Source organism: Cottoperca gobio, chromosome 1, assembly GCF_900634415.1.
Source record: "Cottoperca gobio chromosome 1, fCotGob3.1, whole genome shotgun sequence".
Taxonomy (NCBI): Eukaryota; Metazoa; Chordata; class Actinopteri; order Perciformes; family Bovichtidae; genus Cottoperca; species Cottoperca gobio.
Window position 1 is genome coordinate 5,908,938 of NC_041355.1, and position 16,096 is coordinate 5,925,033.

Consider the following 16,096-nt stretch of genomic DNA (forward strand, 5'->3'; position numbering starts at 1 on the left):
CTGATAATACTTCTATACTTTACTTCAGTAGGATTTTGAATGGATGTTTATTTTACATTGTTGTATCCTGTGCTTTCACTTCACTACAGGATTTGTGTACCTCGTCCATCACTGATACACAAAACATGGGACATCCTATAAACCAAATGTTTAACAAGCAGTTGCTCTATGGCAAAGAGAAATTATGGTTCGTTATTTTTTACAGCATAGACCAATGGTTTAACTGCATTCTATAAATGTCTCCATTAAGATGAATTCAACTGGCTTCAAACAATATAACAAAGACAAACAAAACGGATTTGACCATGTCATTTTATTAAAAAAAAAAAAAACTGCAGTACATTCAATTTCAGATCAAATGGCCAACTTTATAAAAATCAAGACATTCACCAAGACATGGCGGTAATCTACAAAGTTAAGTCTTCACTTGCAGTACCTGTCTGCTTTCATTTGACTTCTCCTGTAATGAAAAGAAAGACATGTTGCATTCAGTGTTACAGTCTGTCTGTGCAGTCAATCTCTCTTCGGTTATCATTTTTAATTAAATGTCTACGCCCAAATTCTATTTACCAACACAAACAAATGGTGGCATATTCAAATTTAAAAAATAAATATATTTTACTGTATTGGTATAAATAACTGATAATAATAATAATAATAATAATAATAATAATAATAGAGACTGGTCCCATTGCAGTGTGAGTGTTGCACTTGTATGTAACATTTGTTCTGGATCTACACAAATCTCTCTAATATTTCAATGTATGAAGGTGTGTCTAAAATTAAACAATTACACTAGCAGAGACACAATTTAGAAATGTATTTAGCATCTTGCCTTCATCAATTTTAAATTCAGCAACATATGCTGCATATTTCTTTATTTTTCCTCAAACTTTCAGTTGTTGCTTAACATTTCTTCTGTATTTAATTTTTTTTTAACATTAGAACCCTTTTCAAGTTATTATATATATATATATATATATATATATATATATATATATATATATACACATACACGTTTTTTTTATATACATTTTTCAGTGAACTGGAAATCAACTAAAACATTGCAAAGTGTACCTCTTTGCTTTCACATGTTCAATTTGTTTGCATTTAATACCATTTGTTGGCCTTAATAATAATAATAATATAATTAATAAATAATATTTGTTGTATTTCACTTTGAGTGTTTTGATGGATTTTAAATTTAACATACCGTCAGTGAAAACAAGGATTCACATCTTAATTGTTCCTTCATATATAAATGCCATTTATACATGAAGGAACAATTAAGGAACAATTAAGAAAGAGTGATGGGACATCGCTGAGAATCAATATCTAATGAACTTATTTCCACACCTGTCGAGCAATTCTTCGTGAAACTTCCCGTCCGTTCTGGCCCTCTTTAGCGTGGTGGAGTCTCCTTCATTAACCCTGAGCCGCCGATCTTGAAAACTCTGAAACTTCTTGCTGTAATTTACATTAATTGCAACATTAATAAGACTTCTACAAAAGGCTGTGTAAATGACTCACCAGCCGACTCACACATAAACAGATTCACCCTCAAAAGTACTGACATTCTCACAACTTATCCTCTTTTGAGAACTGACACCTACCTACCTACCTACCTACCTACCCACCCACCCACCTACCTACCTGTCCATCTGTATCATTATTTAAAGGCTGGAAGTGGAATTTCTTAATGAGGGTGGAAAACCCTTTTTTATTATTCAACATTTCATCTTAAAATCTATACATGTACAAATAAGCTGTGCTAGCAAGGGATCACTGCACTGTGTGATGGGCTGTCAAACATGTTCCCTTTCACAGTAAATGGGCATGAGACATGCTATAATAATCCATTATTTGAATGTATGCAATCTTAACAATGTGTTCACATAGCTACAGCAAAAGTGTCATAAACAACCGAGGCATCGAGTCAGAAACTTCTCTAATATTTAGTCTCTCTTGCCTCTGCCTGTGTTTTATGATTCCCAAGCTGCACTCGATCCTGAAAGGCATTTTAGACGCTAAACACTACATCAAGACGCAGGCTCAAGGGCAGCCATTATCAACATGTCAACATGATGAGTCCATTTCCCCAGCATTCATCCAAAACAAATAATAGAGTGGGAACACAAGCCAAAGCACGCCAAGCAAAAAACATATTGCCTGGGACTTAATAGGCTACAGACGGGGCCGTATATAAAACACTTCCAGCGTCGGAAGTTGAAATGTGGCGTTGCACACGTTCTCTTCCAACTCTAACAGTAGACCATCAATTGCATCTTTAAAGGCACAGGACCGATGAAGCGGTAACTCAACGGCGTCATCTCACACCCAGTGATTTTGTTGTCAAAATCTTGTCGCTGCAGCCCGACACAATGGGAAGATAATGGAAAGGATATCACCATCAGTTATCTCCTCAATCAGAATAAAGGGCTTTAGTACTCCAGGAGGCTGGAAGGTATACTGCTTAAACTACAAAACGTCAAGCTGTTGCGAAAATATAATTATGGATACAATGTGACGACAGCTTTAAAGGCAAATAGCACTTAAAACAAAGTCACACAGGACAAAATGCAAGAGACACAATATGTATAACAAATCCTCTCTATATATTTATAATAACGAAAAAATGATTTTCATTGTATGCACACGGAGGAACACAACATCTAAACGGCTAGATTGATTCTTTATGAGGCATATATAGTACCAAGTACCAAGTAACCAACATATTTTAAGTAGGTCAAGTGATAACTACATCATCTTGTGCAAGTGACCAGAAAACTTTTGACCCCCTTAAAATACAATACAGACTATTTAGTTCAAATCTGTGTGATGTCTGTACACTGTGTGTGATGTCTGTACACTGTGTGTGATGTCTGTACACTGTGTGTGATGTCTGTACACTGTGTGTGATGTCTGTACACTGTGTGTGATGTCTGTACACTGTGTGTGATGTCTGTACACTGTGTGTGATGTCTGTACACTGTGTGTGATGTCTGTACACTGTGTGTGATGTCTGTACACTGTGTGTGATGTCTGTACACTGTGTGTGATGTCTGTACACTGTGTGTGATGTCTGTACACTGTGTGTGATGTCTGTACACTGTGTGTGATGTCTGTACACTGTGTGTGATGTCTGTACCACTGTGTGTGATGTCTGTACACTGTGTGTGATGTCTGTACACTGTGTGTGATTGTCTGTACACTGTGTGTGATGTCTGTACACTGTGTGTGATGTCTGTACACTGTGTGTGATGTCTGTACACTGTGTGTGATGTCTGTACACTGTGTGTGATGTCTGTACACTGTGTGTGATGTCTGTACACTGTGTGTGATGTCTGTACACTGTGTGTGATGTCTGTACACTGTGTGTGATGTCTGTACACTGTGTGTGATGTCTGTACACTGTGTGTGATGTCTGTACACTGTGTGTGATGTCTGTACACTGTGTCTATGTCTGTACACTGTGTGTGATGTCTGTACACTGTGTGTGATGTCTGTACACTGTGTGTGATGTCTGTACACTGTGTCTGATGTCTGTACACGGTGTCTGATGTCTGTACACTGTGTGTGATGTCTGTACACTGTGTCTGATGTCTGTACACTGTGTGTGATGTCTGTACACTGTGTCTGATGTCTGTACACTGTGTGTGATGTCTGTACACTGTGTCTGATGTCTGTACACTGTGTGTGATGTCTGTACACTGTGTGTGATGTCTGTAACACTGTGTGTGATGTCTGTACACTGTGTGTGATGTCTGTAACACTGTGTGTGATGTCTGTACACTGTGTGTGATGTCTGTACACTGTGTGTGATGTCTGTACACTGTGTATTCATGGGGAGCAGCCAGATTTGATAGAAATGCTCTGGTGACTTTTTAATGCAATTACAATCAATTCCTTGAACCAGGAATAAACACTGAATTGTTATTGGCCCTCTGGTCATTTGTGAGGCTGTGTTGTTGTACTGTGGAGAGTGGCGCATATATAATCTTTACTAGGCTTGTGACCCCCTTATAACGAAGCAAAGTCTAACTGCGACCCCTCACACACTGCATGTCTACCAGTAGTGAGCGATCGGCCTTTATTTTATTGGAATACGTTTTAGAGGCCTAAAGAGTTACAGGTGTATCGAGCGTGGAGCGATTCTTCAGAAAGATTGGTGATAATTGAACTCAATACCCAAAGAAATACACCTCCCCCGTCAGTTCAGAACAATGGCATGTAGCAGATTTACCGTCCCTCTTGCTGTCTGTGCCTCTCCCCTCTCCAGGCTGAAGTAGTTTTGTGTTTTCCATTTACAGTTTATAGGGATATTTTCTAGCACACACACACACACACACACACACACACACACACAAAAAACGGACAGCTAGAGGACCGTGAGGAGATACTCGCTGAATTTGACCAAATGTGTATTGGATTAGAATCGCAGACTCCACCTTTAACGTACGCAGTCATTCACAAGAAAGGACTAGAGAGGAAAGTCAACTTAAAAAACACAACTTCATTTGCGTATCGTTTTCTATCCTGTTAATCATCTCACAAACCCTCAGATATGTCCTGTTCTCTTGTGGAACAAATAGTATTTATTACAGGACTGTTAATTAATTAATTAATGTGCCGGATCACATTTACAATGTAGCAGGTTTTCCATTTTTATAATCACTCTGTATTTAACAGGCATGTAAACTAACTTAAAACAGCAGCCACCTCTTCTCAGCGCCCCAATGTGATAATACTTGGGTGAAAGAACTGCTGATTGGTTCTTAAATTTCACATTAAATGCAGCACAAAAGGTTTACTGAAGCTAGCAGAGAATGGCAGGCAGTTAATTAGAAAGTTCTATGCAGAGAGAAGCCTTCATTTGTTATCGATTGTGCTGCTTGTGTATCAGGTCAGAACTGAAGTTGGACACAGTGGCGGTTACGTACACATAACTGAGCTCGCAGGACTTCACGTTGCCCCTGTCCTCTTCTGCAATGTCATCTTTACGTTTGACCTCTTGTTCCACACCTGATCTGATCTGCTTATCATTCAGGGGGAAAAACACAGAGAGAGAGAGAGAGAGAGAAAAGATTTGCATTGAATATCAATACTTTGAACCTCCTGGAGTGAGGTCACGAACATTTTCCCCTTCCATCTCAACAGTCAGGACCCCACCGAGATTGCATGCTTAAAACAAAAGGATTAGCGTGCAACCTTGTGGAAGAACACAATTTACACATCACCTTCACCATCTCGTCATCCCCTGCTGTCTTGCTCTTGGCTTCGATGTCCCCACTCTCACTGTAGGAGATGAAACAGCTATTTGCTGCCAGGAGAGCCATTCTGCCCTGAGGCAGAACAGACAGAAAACAGAGGAGGGGGCAGTAGATTAGATAGAATTGCAGTGGGATTGGTTGTTGTGACAGGCATGAAAGGTTGACTCATATTTGACGTAAAAGAGTCTCAAGGTTGTGCCGGGCAGGTTGTTTATAGGTTCAACAAAGCATCAAGGCGAGCAGTGCGCTAAAGTGATAAGGTAGACGCATTGTGCATAATGAATTAGTTGTTCATGACTACAGATAAGTGATATTGCTCTCCAATCAGCCAAGAGGCGAGCCGTGAAAGGCAGGGGACAGCGGGGGAAACAAAGAGTCCCTTTCTACATCATGTGCCTCTGCAGCAAGACATATGTGTATGTAGTATAGTTATTATTGCATTATCTATGCAACATGTATTTCAGCCTTCTTTGCACTGTTATGCAGTCTGCAAATTACTTTCACAATTGACTTGTTAATTAAATGTCAGAAAAGAAAGAGAAAAATGCAGAGAATTTTCCAAAACCCAAGTTAACATATTCAAATGATCATATATGACAAACAAAAGCATTAGGTAGTCCCACTTGAGAAGCTGGAACCAGTAAAATGTTGGAATCTTTGCTTGAATAATGACTTAAGTAGTTAATAGTTGCAGATTACCATCTTTTAATGTATTAATTGTTTCAGCTCTACTTGTATGAGACAAGATGACTGCGCACTAAGCCCCAATTAGTTCATCACAATCACTGAACATTAGAAAAAGTTAAGAGAATACATCAACGTTGTTATCGTTTGACACAGACAGAAAGACAAAGCCTTTTAGTGTACGTCACAAAAGTGTTCAGATGTCTCAACAACCCGTCTTAAAGCGGACAATCTAAACGAAAGGGCCACAAAGAAAGAAGGCACGTGGGTCTCTTATTCATTCAGCCATTAAAAATGTATATTTGGGGGCCTATGCTAAACAGTTGAATATTATAGAGGCATCAGATGTAACACAAACAACATTAAAGTATAATTTCATCAGTGGGGATAAAACACAAGTCCATAAGACTGTTAAAACATTTATACACACATTGTGCATCTTATTTAGGCCAACAGTGGAGACAACTACTATTATCTGTAACGTCCTCGTTTGACTCTGACCTCATTTCTCTTTAGTTTCCTGTCATCTCTTTATACCGTCTGTAATCAAGGCTAAAGTCCAACGTGGAGCAACAAAAGTGTATGAATCTTCCATCACCCTCTATTTGACCCCTTCCTCTTCTTTATCCATATTTACCTGCTGGTCAAAGGGTTACAGCTGCATGTGCATCACGATGAGGAGAAACTTTACAAGATGCACTCACCTCCTGAAAGACCACCTCCCATTGTTCCCTGGAGCCGATGGCATCAGAGCGGCCCACCACCAAACCCTCCGAGGTGATACCCAGGTACTTTCCATATCCAGACTTCAAGGCTATCCTGCAGCAAAAATGACCGAATGCAATTCTCTGATGGCCGTTCACTCAAACACTCACTGCCTCAAAAAGACGAAAAGGCTAATCTGATGTTTATCATTTCTATGGCTTTCCAGAATATTCTGTCTTCATACCAGGAAAGGTTTAATAGTAGTAATAGGGAGTTAATCTGAGATCCACAGGTGAAGAAATGGCTCCAGAATGAGCAGTACCTCCACAGGGAGAGGCTAAATGACTCCTGTAGACACTATATAAAGTCCTTGCAGATGCGGAGTACTAAATGTGTTGGTGAAGGATTACGTGGATGCAATGTGCAGTTGGTCTCTGCTTACTCACCTTGTGTCTGAGACCTTGACGGCAGTCAACTGTTCAGGAGGGTCAGGTCCTTCATCGTCTGAAAACATATTTAAAAAAACAATGTTTACCCTTTTAAAGATTTTACGATCGTTAGTATTTCTTTGGCTTTTTATTGGTTAATAAACAGTTTTTTGTTTTTGTTTGCATTTGTTATAAATGAGGCTCCTCTCTAATGTTAAGTGTCGCAGCAGGCCGACAGCCAAGTGAACGATATTCTGTGACGCGAGAGGTTTGACCCGTAACCAAACTTTGCACACTGATCTTTAAATTTGAACAGAAAAAGCTTTCTCCTCACACACAAAAACAATTGTTGAATATTTAATAAATGACTGTGTAACAATCATGTGCCATTATTAAAATGTGCATAATTTCTTCTCACGGCAAGTGTATACTTGGCTTCATGTTTTAGTAATGCATTTCTGGTTATTAATAATGCAAACCCTCTGGCTGCATAGCGCTGTGTTGATCTGGGTGCATTTCATCAGCACTGAGACATTTGGAATAAGATAAGGAAGGAACTATTATGTTGCATTTAAACGCTTTCTTTTATACTGAGGTCTCCTGGGTTCCTTATGAGGTCATAAAAGTGACCTGCCTGCGATTGGTCACTTCCTGAACTTTACTATAAATCAAAGTTTCGCTCAATTTGTATTGCGTCATATAAGCGTGAGGTCAGGGGAGAGCAGAGTCTGCAAGACATTAACGAGGTAAGCTTCAATTAGGGAGAGGTACAATGTGACACAAGCTGCTTCTTCAAAAGGCTGATTATCTTTGGAATATGTCAAACGGTGACCCTGTGAGATGGCTAAGAGAACATCAGCATGTTTCTTCTGACCTGAAGGTGAATGTGAACACTTCTTTGCAGTCTTCTAAAACGCTGTATCATCCGCAGAGGGACGTCTGTGCAAGAAAAATCCAGTAAGGAGGGGAAATCTCTAATCTCTCCTTTTATACTGCTCGCTCGCATCCACTTTCATCTCCTACAAATGAGCTTATGTGCACGGAGAGGATGAGGACCCACTAAGGGAATTGGGATGTTTCAATCTACCAGCCGTTTTCTCTTGTTTTTACAAAACGTGGGCTGAATTAATTGTTAGTAGTGTTTCTTTCTGGGCAGACTGTTTCAATGAGCACCTCTCCCTCAGAAATGCCCAGAGGCAGAAGTGAGTGAAAACTCAAGATATAGCTCAGTCCTTACCCTCAACTCAACCCCTGTTCAGCTTTTTCAGTCTGGTGTCTGGATTCACTACTTAAATACTTACTGCTTTGTGGACTGAAGGCAAAAAAAAAAAACCCGCCTTGAGCCAACCTATAGTACATGTAACCTCAAAATGTAAGTTCTTTAACTTTGTACAATTGTGGCACAAGTGAGATGATACAGAAGTTACATCTTCATCTAAAAAGGCAGACAAACTAAAAACACTGAACGGTTTACAATCTATATGGTGCTGTTTTTGCATTCTAATCTTGCTTTGCTATTTCTCCCAGGTAAAGTCCGTTTCTTCTGTGATACATATATAGATTTATCATCCTATGTCGGGTTGTACAGATCAATATATTCATAACATATTTACCCCCTATGAGTATATATCACAATATGGAAACTCTATACAAAATTGCATATCACTTAATCAAATGGATGGCTGCAACTAACTATCATTATCAATTATATATTATATATTATTGTGCAAAATGTTACATCTTGCACATAAAAAAATGTCTTATAGTTGAAAAGATATTAAAAAATACAGAAAAAAGGGGCAGTTGACTCCTGAATCAAAGACACATATTTTTCCTCATACCTGTATTTATCAATCTAGACTGTTTTGGTGTAAGTAGCCGAGTGTTGGAGATATCAGCCGTAGAGATGTCTCTTTCTCTTGAATATAATGGAACTAGGTGACACTTGGCTTGTGCTGCTCAAAGTGCCAAAACAATACCAATCCTACCAGAAATCATGACCCGGTTACTCAAGATAATCCACAGAGCTTGTTGTGAGCAGTTTGATGTAGGATCTATTTTCTTTCTACCAAACTACACCCGCCAACGAGTGAGCACGAACCTCTCGTCCACGATTATTAATCAATCTAGAATGAGAAATAGCACTACAGGTAAGAGGAAAAATATGTATTTTAGATTTTGGGGTGAACAGTCCCTCCAACTATACCCCCTCAATATGGAAATGTTCTACTGATCTAATTAAGTAAAAGTCACGAGAGCTGTGTGAATGACCCGACTCCTGAAATGACAAATTCTGAAGTCACACTTTGTCTTCTTACCTTTGTGCGGTGCACCGATTGTAAAGAGTCCACTATCCAGGGCATGGATGTATGAGTTTTTGTGCATCTCTATGGCAACCGATCCAGTTATATCCCCAAAGTTGCTGACAGACCACCAACCACCTGGTGAGCAGAAAGACCCATGTCACAAGGAGTAATAACACATGGCACGGCTGTGTGCTTTAGAGCCACAGCAGCCTGAAGGAGCAGTATCTACTCAGAGGACATACTAGCATTTTTTGTTTTTGTTTTTTGAATTGGAGTCTTACTGAGCTGTATCTGCTGTGGTATGATTGGCAATTTTACCACCACAGGGTTTTTTTTTTTTTTTAATAAATCACTTTTAAAATATCAAATCTATGATCCCAATATAAAAACAATAGTTTTAACAACCACATACAAGTTTTCCCTGATACTGTGCACATCATTAATGTTTAAAGCTTCAATGACACAAAATACTGATTCTATATCAATCATTATCTTTGATTATGTTCATAGATATACCTTAAATCTATGTTCTTATAAAAAAATAATCTGATGGTTATTATTTGACATGCAAATACTACAATGAGAGATATTTCTATTTGTCTCATCTACAGTACAGAAATATTCACTGCTTAATGGAAATATTGACAGGATATAGAAAGTCCTGGCTGGCTTCTACATTTTAGACATACATATATACATATATATATATATATATATATATATATATATATATATATATATATATATATATATATACACACATAAACATACCAACAATATCAGGTTTTTCTTCATCTCCCGTTTTTTTCTTCTTATCTTTATTCTTTCTCTTTTTCCTGTGAAGAAATATAATAAAGTGTCAAAAAACTAGTCATTAGCTTGATAAATGATTTATCACTAAAGGTAGGCCTTGCAAGGATACTCCAACATTAAACCTGTCAGGCTAGCACATTCATTTGTGGAAGGAGAATACATTGTCCTTGAGAATGCAAATACAAGACTCTTAAAGTCAATAACAAATAAATAATATAGATAGATACTTTATTAATCCCGAGGGAAATTTGAATGAATATATCATTATATATATATATTATAATAAATTAGCATGCAGAACCATCAGAAAGTATTCAATGAGTAATCTAAAACCAGGCAGAAACCTCTGACCTCTGACCACATCAGTGATGTCACAGGGTCCTGGAGTACACCTGTACATCACTGCAACAAGGTGAGTAAAACTAGAGGTCAGCAAAAATATGTTCAAAGGGTGTTAAATTAGGCTACTCTTTAAATAATGGTGATGTGCTGCAACAATATTCAAGACAAATGTAGATTTTTTTTTTTATAGACAATACATTCAAAATACCCCAAAACCACACACTTAATATTATCAGGTTTATTTATTTATTTGTAAATTATTATCTGTAAATATGAAACCCAGTAGTGCCTCAATAAACAGTGTTATACATTTTATATCCGTCTGTAAATATCCTTTCAGACTATCCTGTTTTTATTCCCCAGGTTGCTCAACAAAGAGTAACATCAGCCTCTTCTGATTTTTCCATTTCACAATGATGGAGCCTTCTGTAATCTTGTGTACACTGGAGACTGTGTTTTCTTGAAAGATTTTTCTCTGAACAGTTTCTTGGACTTTACTGCCATGTGAGGTTTTCTACATCTACTTGAAATCAATAGTTTGGCATAGCTGAACTCTAAATAAAGGATTGTTGATAACATGTTGATTAGATTTTAAGGACAGTTTTCTCCTTGTTCTTTGTCTGGGTTTTAGGTACGGAGTTAATCTCATAGTGTGTTATTGTTTTGAGACTGAAACTTCGGGCTCTTGCATTTGTAATGACTGTATTACCATAATTTTTTGGTTTAATGGTTAGTATTTTCATGCACCTCTGCGGCGTAAAATACTTGATTGGGGTTGTTTAACGTTTCTGCTGATGTTAAAACAAACGTTACTTTTGGCCAAAATAGTTTGTTCAAAATAGAAGAGGCTAACTCGTTAGCTTGTACCAAACGAGTGAGATTTAAGATCTGCGGCAGCCTTTGTCATCATGCTGGTTTATTAAACTTGTTTTATTAATCTAGTAACGTTACACTACCCGACGTTTCATGTTATGGGCTAACACTAACGTTTTAGCCTCAGCTAGCTTTAGCATAGGTTACAGAAACCCAGTTAATTAACCGAGAATGATAATGCAGGTGTTAGCGATTAGTGGTACTAAGTAAAAGAAACACGTACCCTTTGTTAAGACCTTTCAAAACCAGTTTAGTTGATTTTACGTGAGAATATTCAGCCATTGCTACACCTAGCTTGTGGTTAGCACGACTACTAGCTAGTTCCCAGTCCAAAACAAGTACGGCGGCCGCGAAGGCACATTCAAAGACTTTACCAAATCTCATCCAACCACAGAGATCCCTTTATATAGCTAAAATAAAACTGTTTTTAAAATGAAAAGATGCTGTACAGTATTTGGTTAGAAACAAATACGATGAAATGTGCAAAGAGATATTATTAAACTATTGGTGATGTTAGGACTTTATATAATAATATACTTTGATATGGTTGGGCTTTAACAGACACACATTTCTGCAGACATACTTTAAAAAAGTCCAGTCCATGTGAATTACACAACCTGCAGTCATGATACAGCACATTCCAAGCAAACAATAAATAATTCACATAATGGTATTGAGTTAATGTGATGTATGGAAATAGCTTCTGTACTGAGTTTGAACTAACTTTGGTTGGAATATCTCTACCTGTGACTTCAAGCAGATAGTCACACTCATACAATTATTCCACAGGTGTACATACTTAGTCCTAATCTGCATCTTTGAGTGATTTTTGAATTCCCATAATACACAGTCAAGTTAACTAAGAGGAACTATTGATGATTTGTGTTGTTGTGTTTGTTTTATTCTGATTGAATTGTTCTTGTTTTGTTTTGAATGTTTTATTTTCATTTCATTTGAACGAGGTATGTATGGTGGCGGAAAGTTGGAATATTTATCTGTAACCATATATTTAATGATAAAATATAAGAAAGGGGTCGGACTTGATGGTATTCACTACTCACCACTCCTTTTCGGACATGCAATACTTCATTATAATGTTTATTGAGAGTTTGCTGTATATGTTTTCTGGGTATTCTTGTGTTGTTTTCTTACTTATATTTTTATTAATAAAAAATCTAATCTAAGAGAATAATTATTGCTGCCATTCAACACCATATGTATTACATTGAATATACTTTTCTTTCAGATGTAATCATAGCAGATCATAAATCATATGAGACATTTTATTATACAGCATATACAGTCTTTCAGGATTGAGATCAGGGTCTGAAGAAGTTGCATTTGTCTCTTCTTGCCAGCGTACACACACACATACACACACACACACACACACACACACACACACACACACACACACACACACACACACACACACACACACACACACACACACACACACACCAGAAATGTTAAAAGTTCTCTGAGTCAACTCTCTGAGACCCTTAACTCAAAGACAAAAATAGCCACACCAATCAACTGGTATAAGGTGCACAGGGGGGTGAGCTCGAGCATTGTTTCCCCATATAACTTTTTATGCTAATGTTTCCTCATTTAACAGGAAGGGCCCAATCAGGAGCCTGTGACAGGAGGTAATAAATCATCTGTGGACACTGTCAAGAAGTAAAATAAATTAGACAGTGGCTTGTGTTATCTGCTCAGTGCAGTAAAATTCAACTGGTAAGAACTCAATCATCCAACAGAGGGAAAGAAAATGGTCATACTGGAGAAAAATAAATGAGGGCCGCCCAAAACTCAGCCAGAGTCATCATTATCACTCCAGCACAAAACACGTCTTAACTGATGCGGGAGAAAAGCTTCTGTAATATCTTAGTGAGACTCCTTGTGTTGATGTGCTTGAGGAAAGTTGGTTCAGAGTACGGAAGATTAATCTGGTTGGAAAAAGTCTTGTAAGCTTTAAAGAAGTTAGCCGGTGGGGTTTTTAAGAAGTCATGATTCAACATTTTACCCTGCCTGAACTGAATCCCACTTGTACTCCCTCTGTCATTTGTCAAACTAATGATACTTTGACAGCAATCCCTGTTGTTGATGGGATTAAACAGTCATAACTTGTACTGAGAGAGCTGAGCGGTTAAGCCCATAAGTACTTAAAAAGAGTTGACGGAAGACAGTGTCAAGCAAAATGGTAACACACAGTACCTGATGCTATAGCACCTGACTCTGCAGGCTGATACAAAGGTTACATTCAATTAATAAGAAAAACAATGTGTTATTTAATTTCTTATCTTACTTTAAAAGGTTATTAATAAAGAGTTTTTCTTTTACAATTATCCCTCAAATCTGCAGTTGATGTTTTTGATTTGTTGGTAAATGCATTTTGGTCCAGACACTGCAGCTCTTTTCCAGACAATAAGTGGCCAAGTGACTCATTAAGGGGTGTAAACGATTAATTTAAAAGGTAACTAAAAAGGAAATGCACATCATGCTGGAGAAGTACAAACACCAAGCCTTTAATATAACAACACTGACATCCAAGTATATTATTGTTCAGATATTCACAATTAAAGCATCAATAAAACAGACACCCTAAATCAAATCCAACCAAACATGTAGGATGATACAATTTATGCAATGTAAAAGTACGACAGTCTCACAGTCTAAATGATAGATCTGTCATCTTGTGAAGGATGAGTTAATTCAGGAACACTCCTTTGTCCTTTGTGTCTTTCATGTCCTTGTTAAAGTGCCTTTTGTCTAACAAGTCTGCCTGCTCCATTAGCTGCCTTTCAACTGTGAAAAAGCACATTTTTCATCCTTTATATATACTGTACAAAACCCACAACAGGGCTGACAAGGAATTAACTCCTTAATGCGCTGCGGTGAAATCTTCTTCTTGTTTGTGTTTGTCCACATATGGGCATCACAAATGATCAAAAGTGCAACAACATGTTGTATTTATTATTTTAGTCACAGGGAGTCAACCATCCAACGCTTTGATCCAGGCTGAAATATCTCGGCAAATATTGGATGGATTGCCACAAAATTGTGTACACGTTCTCTGGAGTATTAATTCTAATGAATTTGGTGATGCATTGACCTTTGTTCTAGTGCTTTTATTACCATACGAGGTTGACATTTTTGGTTTGGAGTTATATATCTTGACAACTGTTGGATGGATTTCCATCCAATTTCTGTTCAGATATTGAGAGCTTAAAAACCAACCTTTTTTTATACTGATATATTGGCAATAAGATGATATCGGCCAATGTATCTGTCAAACTATTAATCTAGAACACCAGCAGGTCAAAATCTCCAGTGAAATGTTTGGTGGTCCCCTAACCTTTAAATCAAATCAAATCAAATCAATCAAATCAAATCAAATGTATTTGTATAGCCCAATATCACAAATTATACATTTGTCTCGGTGTGCTTTACAGACTGTACAGGTTACGACACCCTCTGTCCTTAGACCCTCGCATCGCACAAGGATAAACTTCCTAAAAGAAACCCCATAATTAAAGGGGGAACAATGGAAGAAACGTCAGGGAGAGCAACTGAGGAGGGATCCCTCTCCCAGGACGGACAGACGTGCAATAGATGTCGTGTGTACAGGATAAACAACATAGTACAAATACAACATTTGACAGAAAATTATGTGTTGAAAAAGAGAAAGTTTGGATGAATCCAGGAAAATGTCAAAAAGGATTCCCAGCAGGACCAGGGCAGCAGGCGCTGTCACGATTCATGATCCTGACGTAAACTTTATCAGTGGCAACCTGCCACATGAGACACAGAAACTCCGGGGATGATACCCCAGATGATGAGTTAGTAACAAACATTTACATAAATGCATACAGATAGAGAGGGAGAAGAAGAGAGAGGGAGGGGAGGACAGAGGAAGAGAGCAGGGAGGTGTCCCCCGGCAGTCTAAGCCTATAGCAGCATAACTAGGGGCTGATCCAGGGCAAACCTGAGCCAGCCCTAACTATAAGCTTTATCAAAAAGGAAAGTCTTTAGTCTACTCTTAAATGTAGAGAGGGTGTCTGCCTCCTGAACACAAACTGGAAGCTGGTTCCACTGGAGAGGAGCTTGATAGCAAAACGTTGCTGGGAGAGGGACATCTTGGACTACCTGGCCTACCTGTTATCACAGAGCCTCGACCCTGGAAAAGTGGCAGAAAACAGATGTAGGGATGAAGATAAATAACACCTACTGTACATGTTCACTCTCATGGTTTCTCCTACCACATGCAGATGACACTCAACTGATTCTGTCTTTTCCCAGATCTGAAACCCAGGTGGAGGCACGGATTTCGGCTTGTCTGGCTGATATCTCTCGGTGGATGGCCGCACATCACTTGAAACTCAACCTTGACAAGACCGAGCTCCTTTTCCTTCCAGGTAAGGGCTCTCCCATCCAAGACCTTACCGTTAACATCGGCACCTCTGTTGTTTCCCCGACTCTGACCGCAAGAAATCTGGGTGTGACGCTGGACAACCAACTGTCCTTCGGTCCCAACATTGCTGCAACAGCCCGCTCCTGCAGATGCACTCTGTACAACATCAGGAGGATATGTCCCCTACTGACTCAGAAGGCGACGCAGGTTCTTGTCCAGGCTCTTGTCATCTCACGCCTTGACTACAGCAACTCCCTCCTT

At 38.4% G+C, this 16,096-nt stretch overlaps 1 protein-coding gene across 1 annotated transcript; it reads right to left on the reverse strand.

Annotated features, from left to right (window-relative positions):
• Positions 1-298: 298 nt before the first annotated feature.
• Positions 299-11,784, reverse strand: frg1 (FSHD region gene 1). The gene is made up of 9 exons (XM_029432864.1): positions 11,645-11,784; positions 10,165-10,229; positions 9,406-9,528; positions 7,106-7,163; positions 6,659-6,773; positions 5,238-5,342; positions 4,941-5,032; positions 1,357-1,467; positions 299-460 (listed from the first exon to the last, which is right to left on the reverse strand). The coding sequence occupies exons 1-9, from the start codon at positions 11,701-11,703 to the stop codon at positions 424-426; spliced, it is 765 nt and encodes a 254-aa protein (XP_029288724.1). The 5' UTR covers positions 11,704-11,784; the 3' UTR covers positions 299-423.
• Positions 11,785-16,096: the final 4,312 nt, after the last annotated feature.

Coding starts and splice junctions, on each gene's coding strand:
- frg1 (XM_029432864.1), bottom strand. CDS start 11,703: ATGGCTGAATATTCTCACGTAAAATCAACTAAACTGGTTTTGAAAGGT. Junction 9,529..10,164: donor AGAAAAACCTGATATTGTTG/GTATGTTTATGT, acceptor TCTGCTCACCAG/GTGGTTGGTGGTCTGTCAGC. Junction 6,774..7,105: donor GTCAAGGTCTCAGACACAAG/GTGAGTAAGCAG, acceptor TTTTTGCTGCAG/GATAGCCTTGAAGTCTGGAT.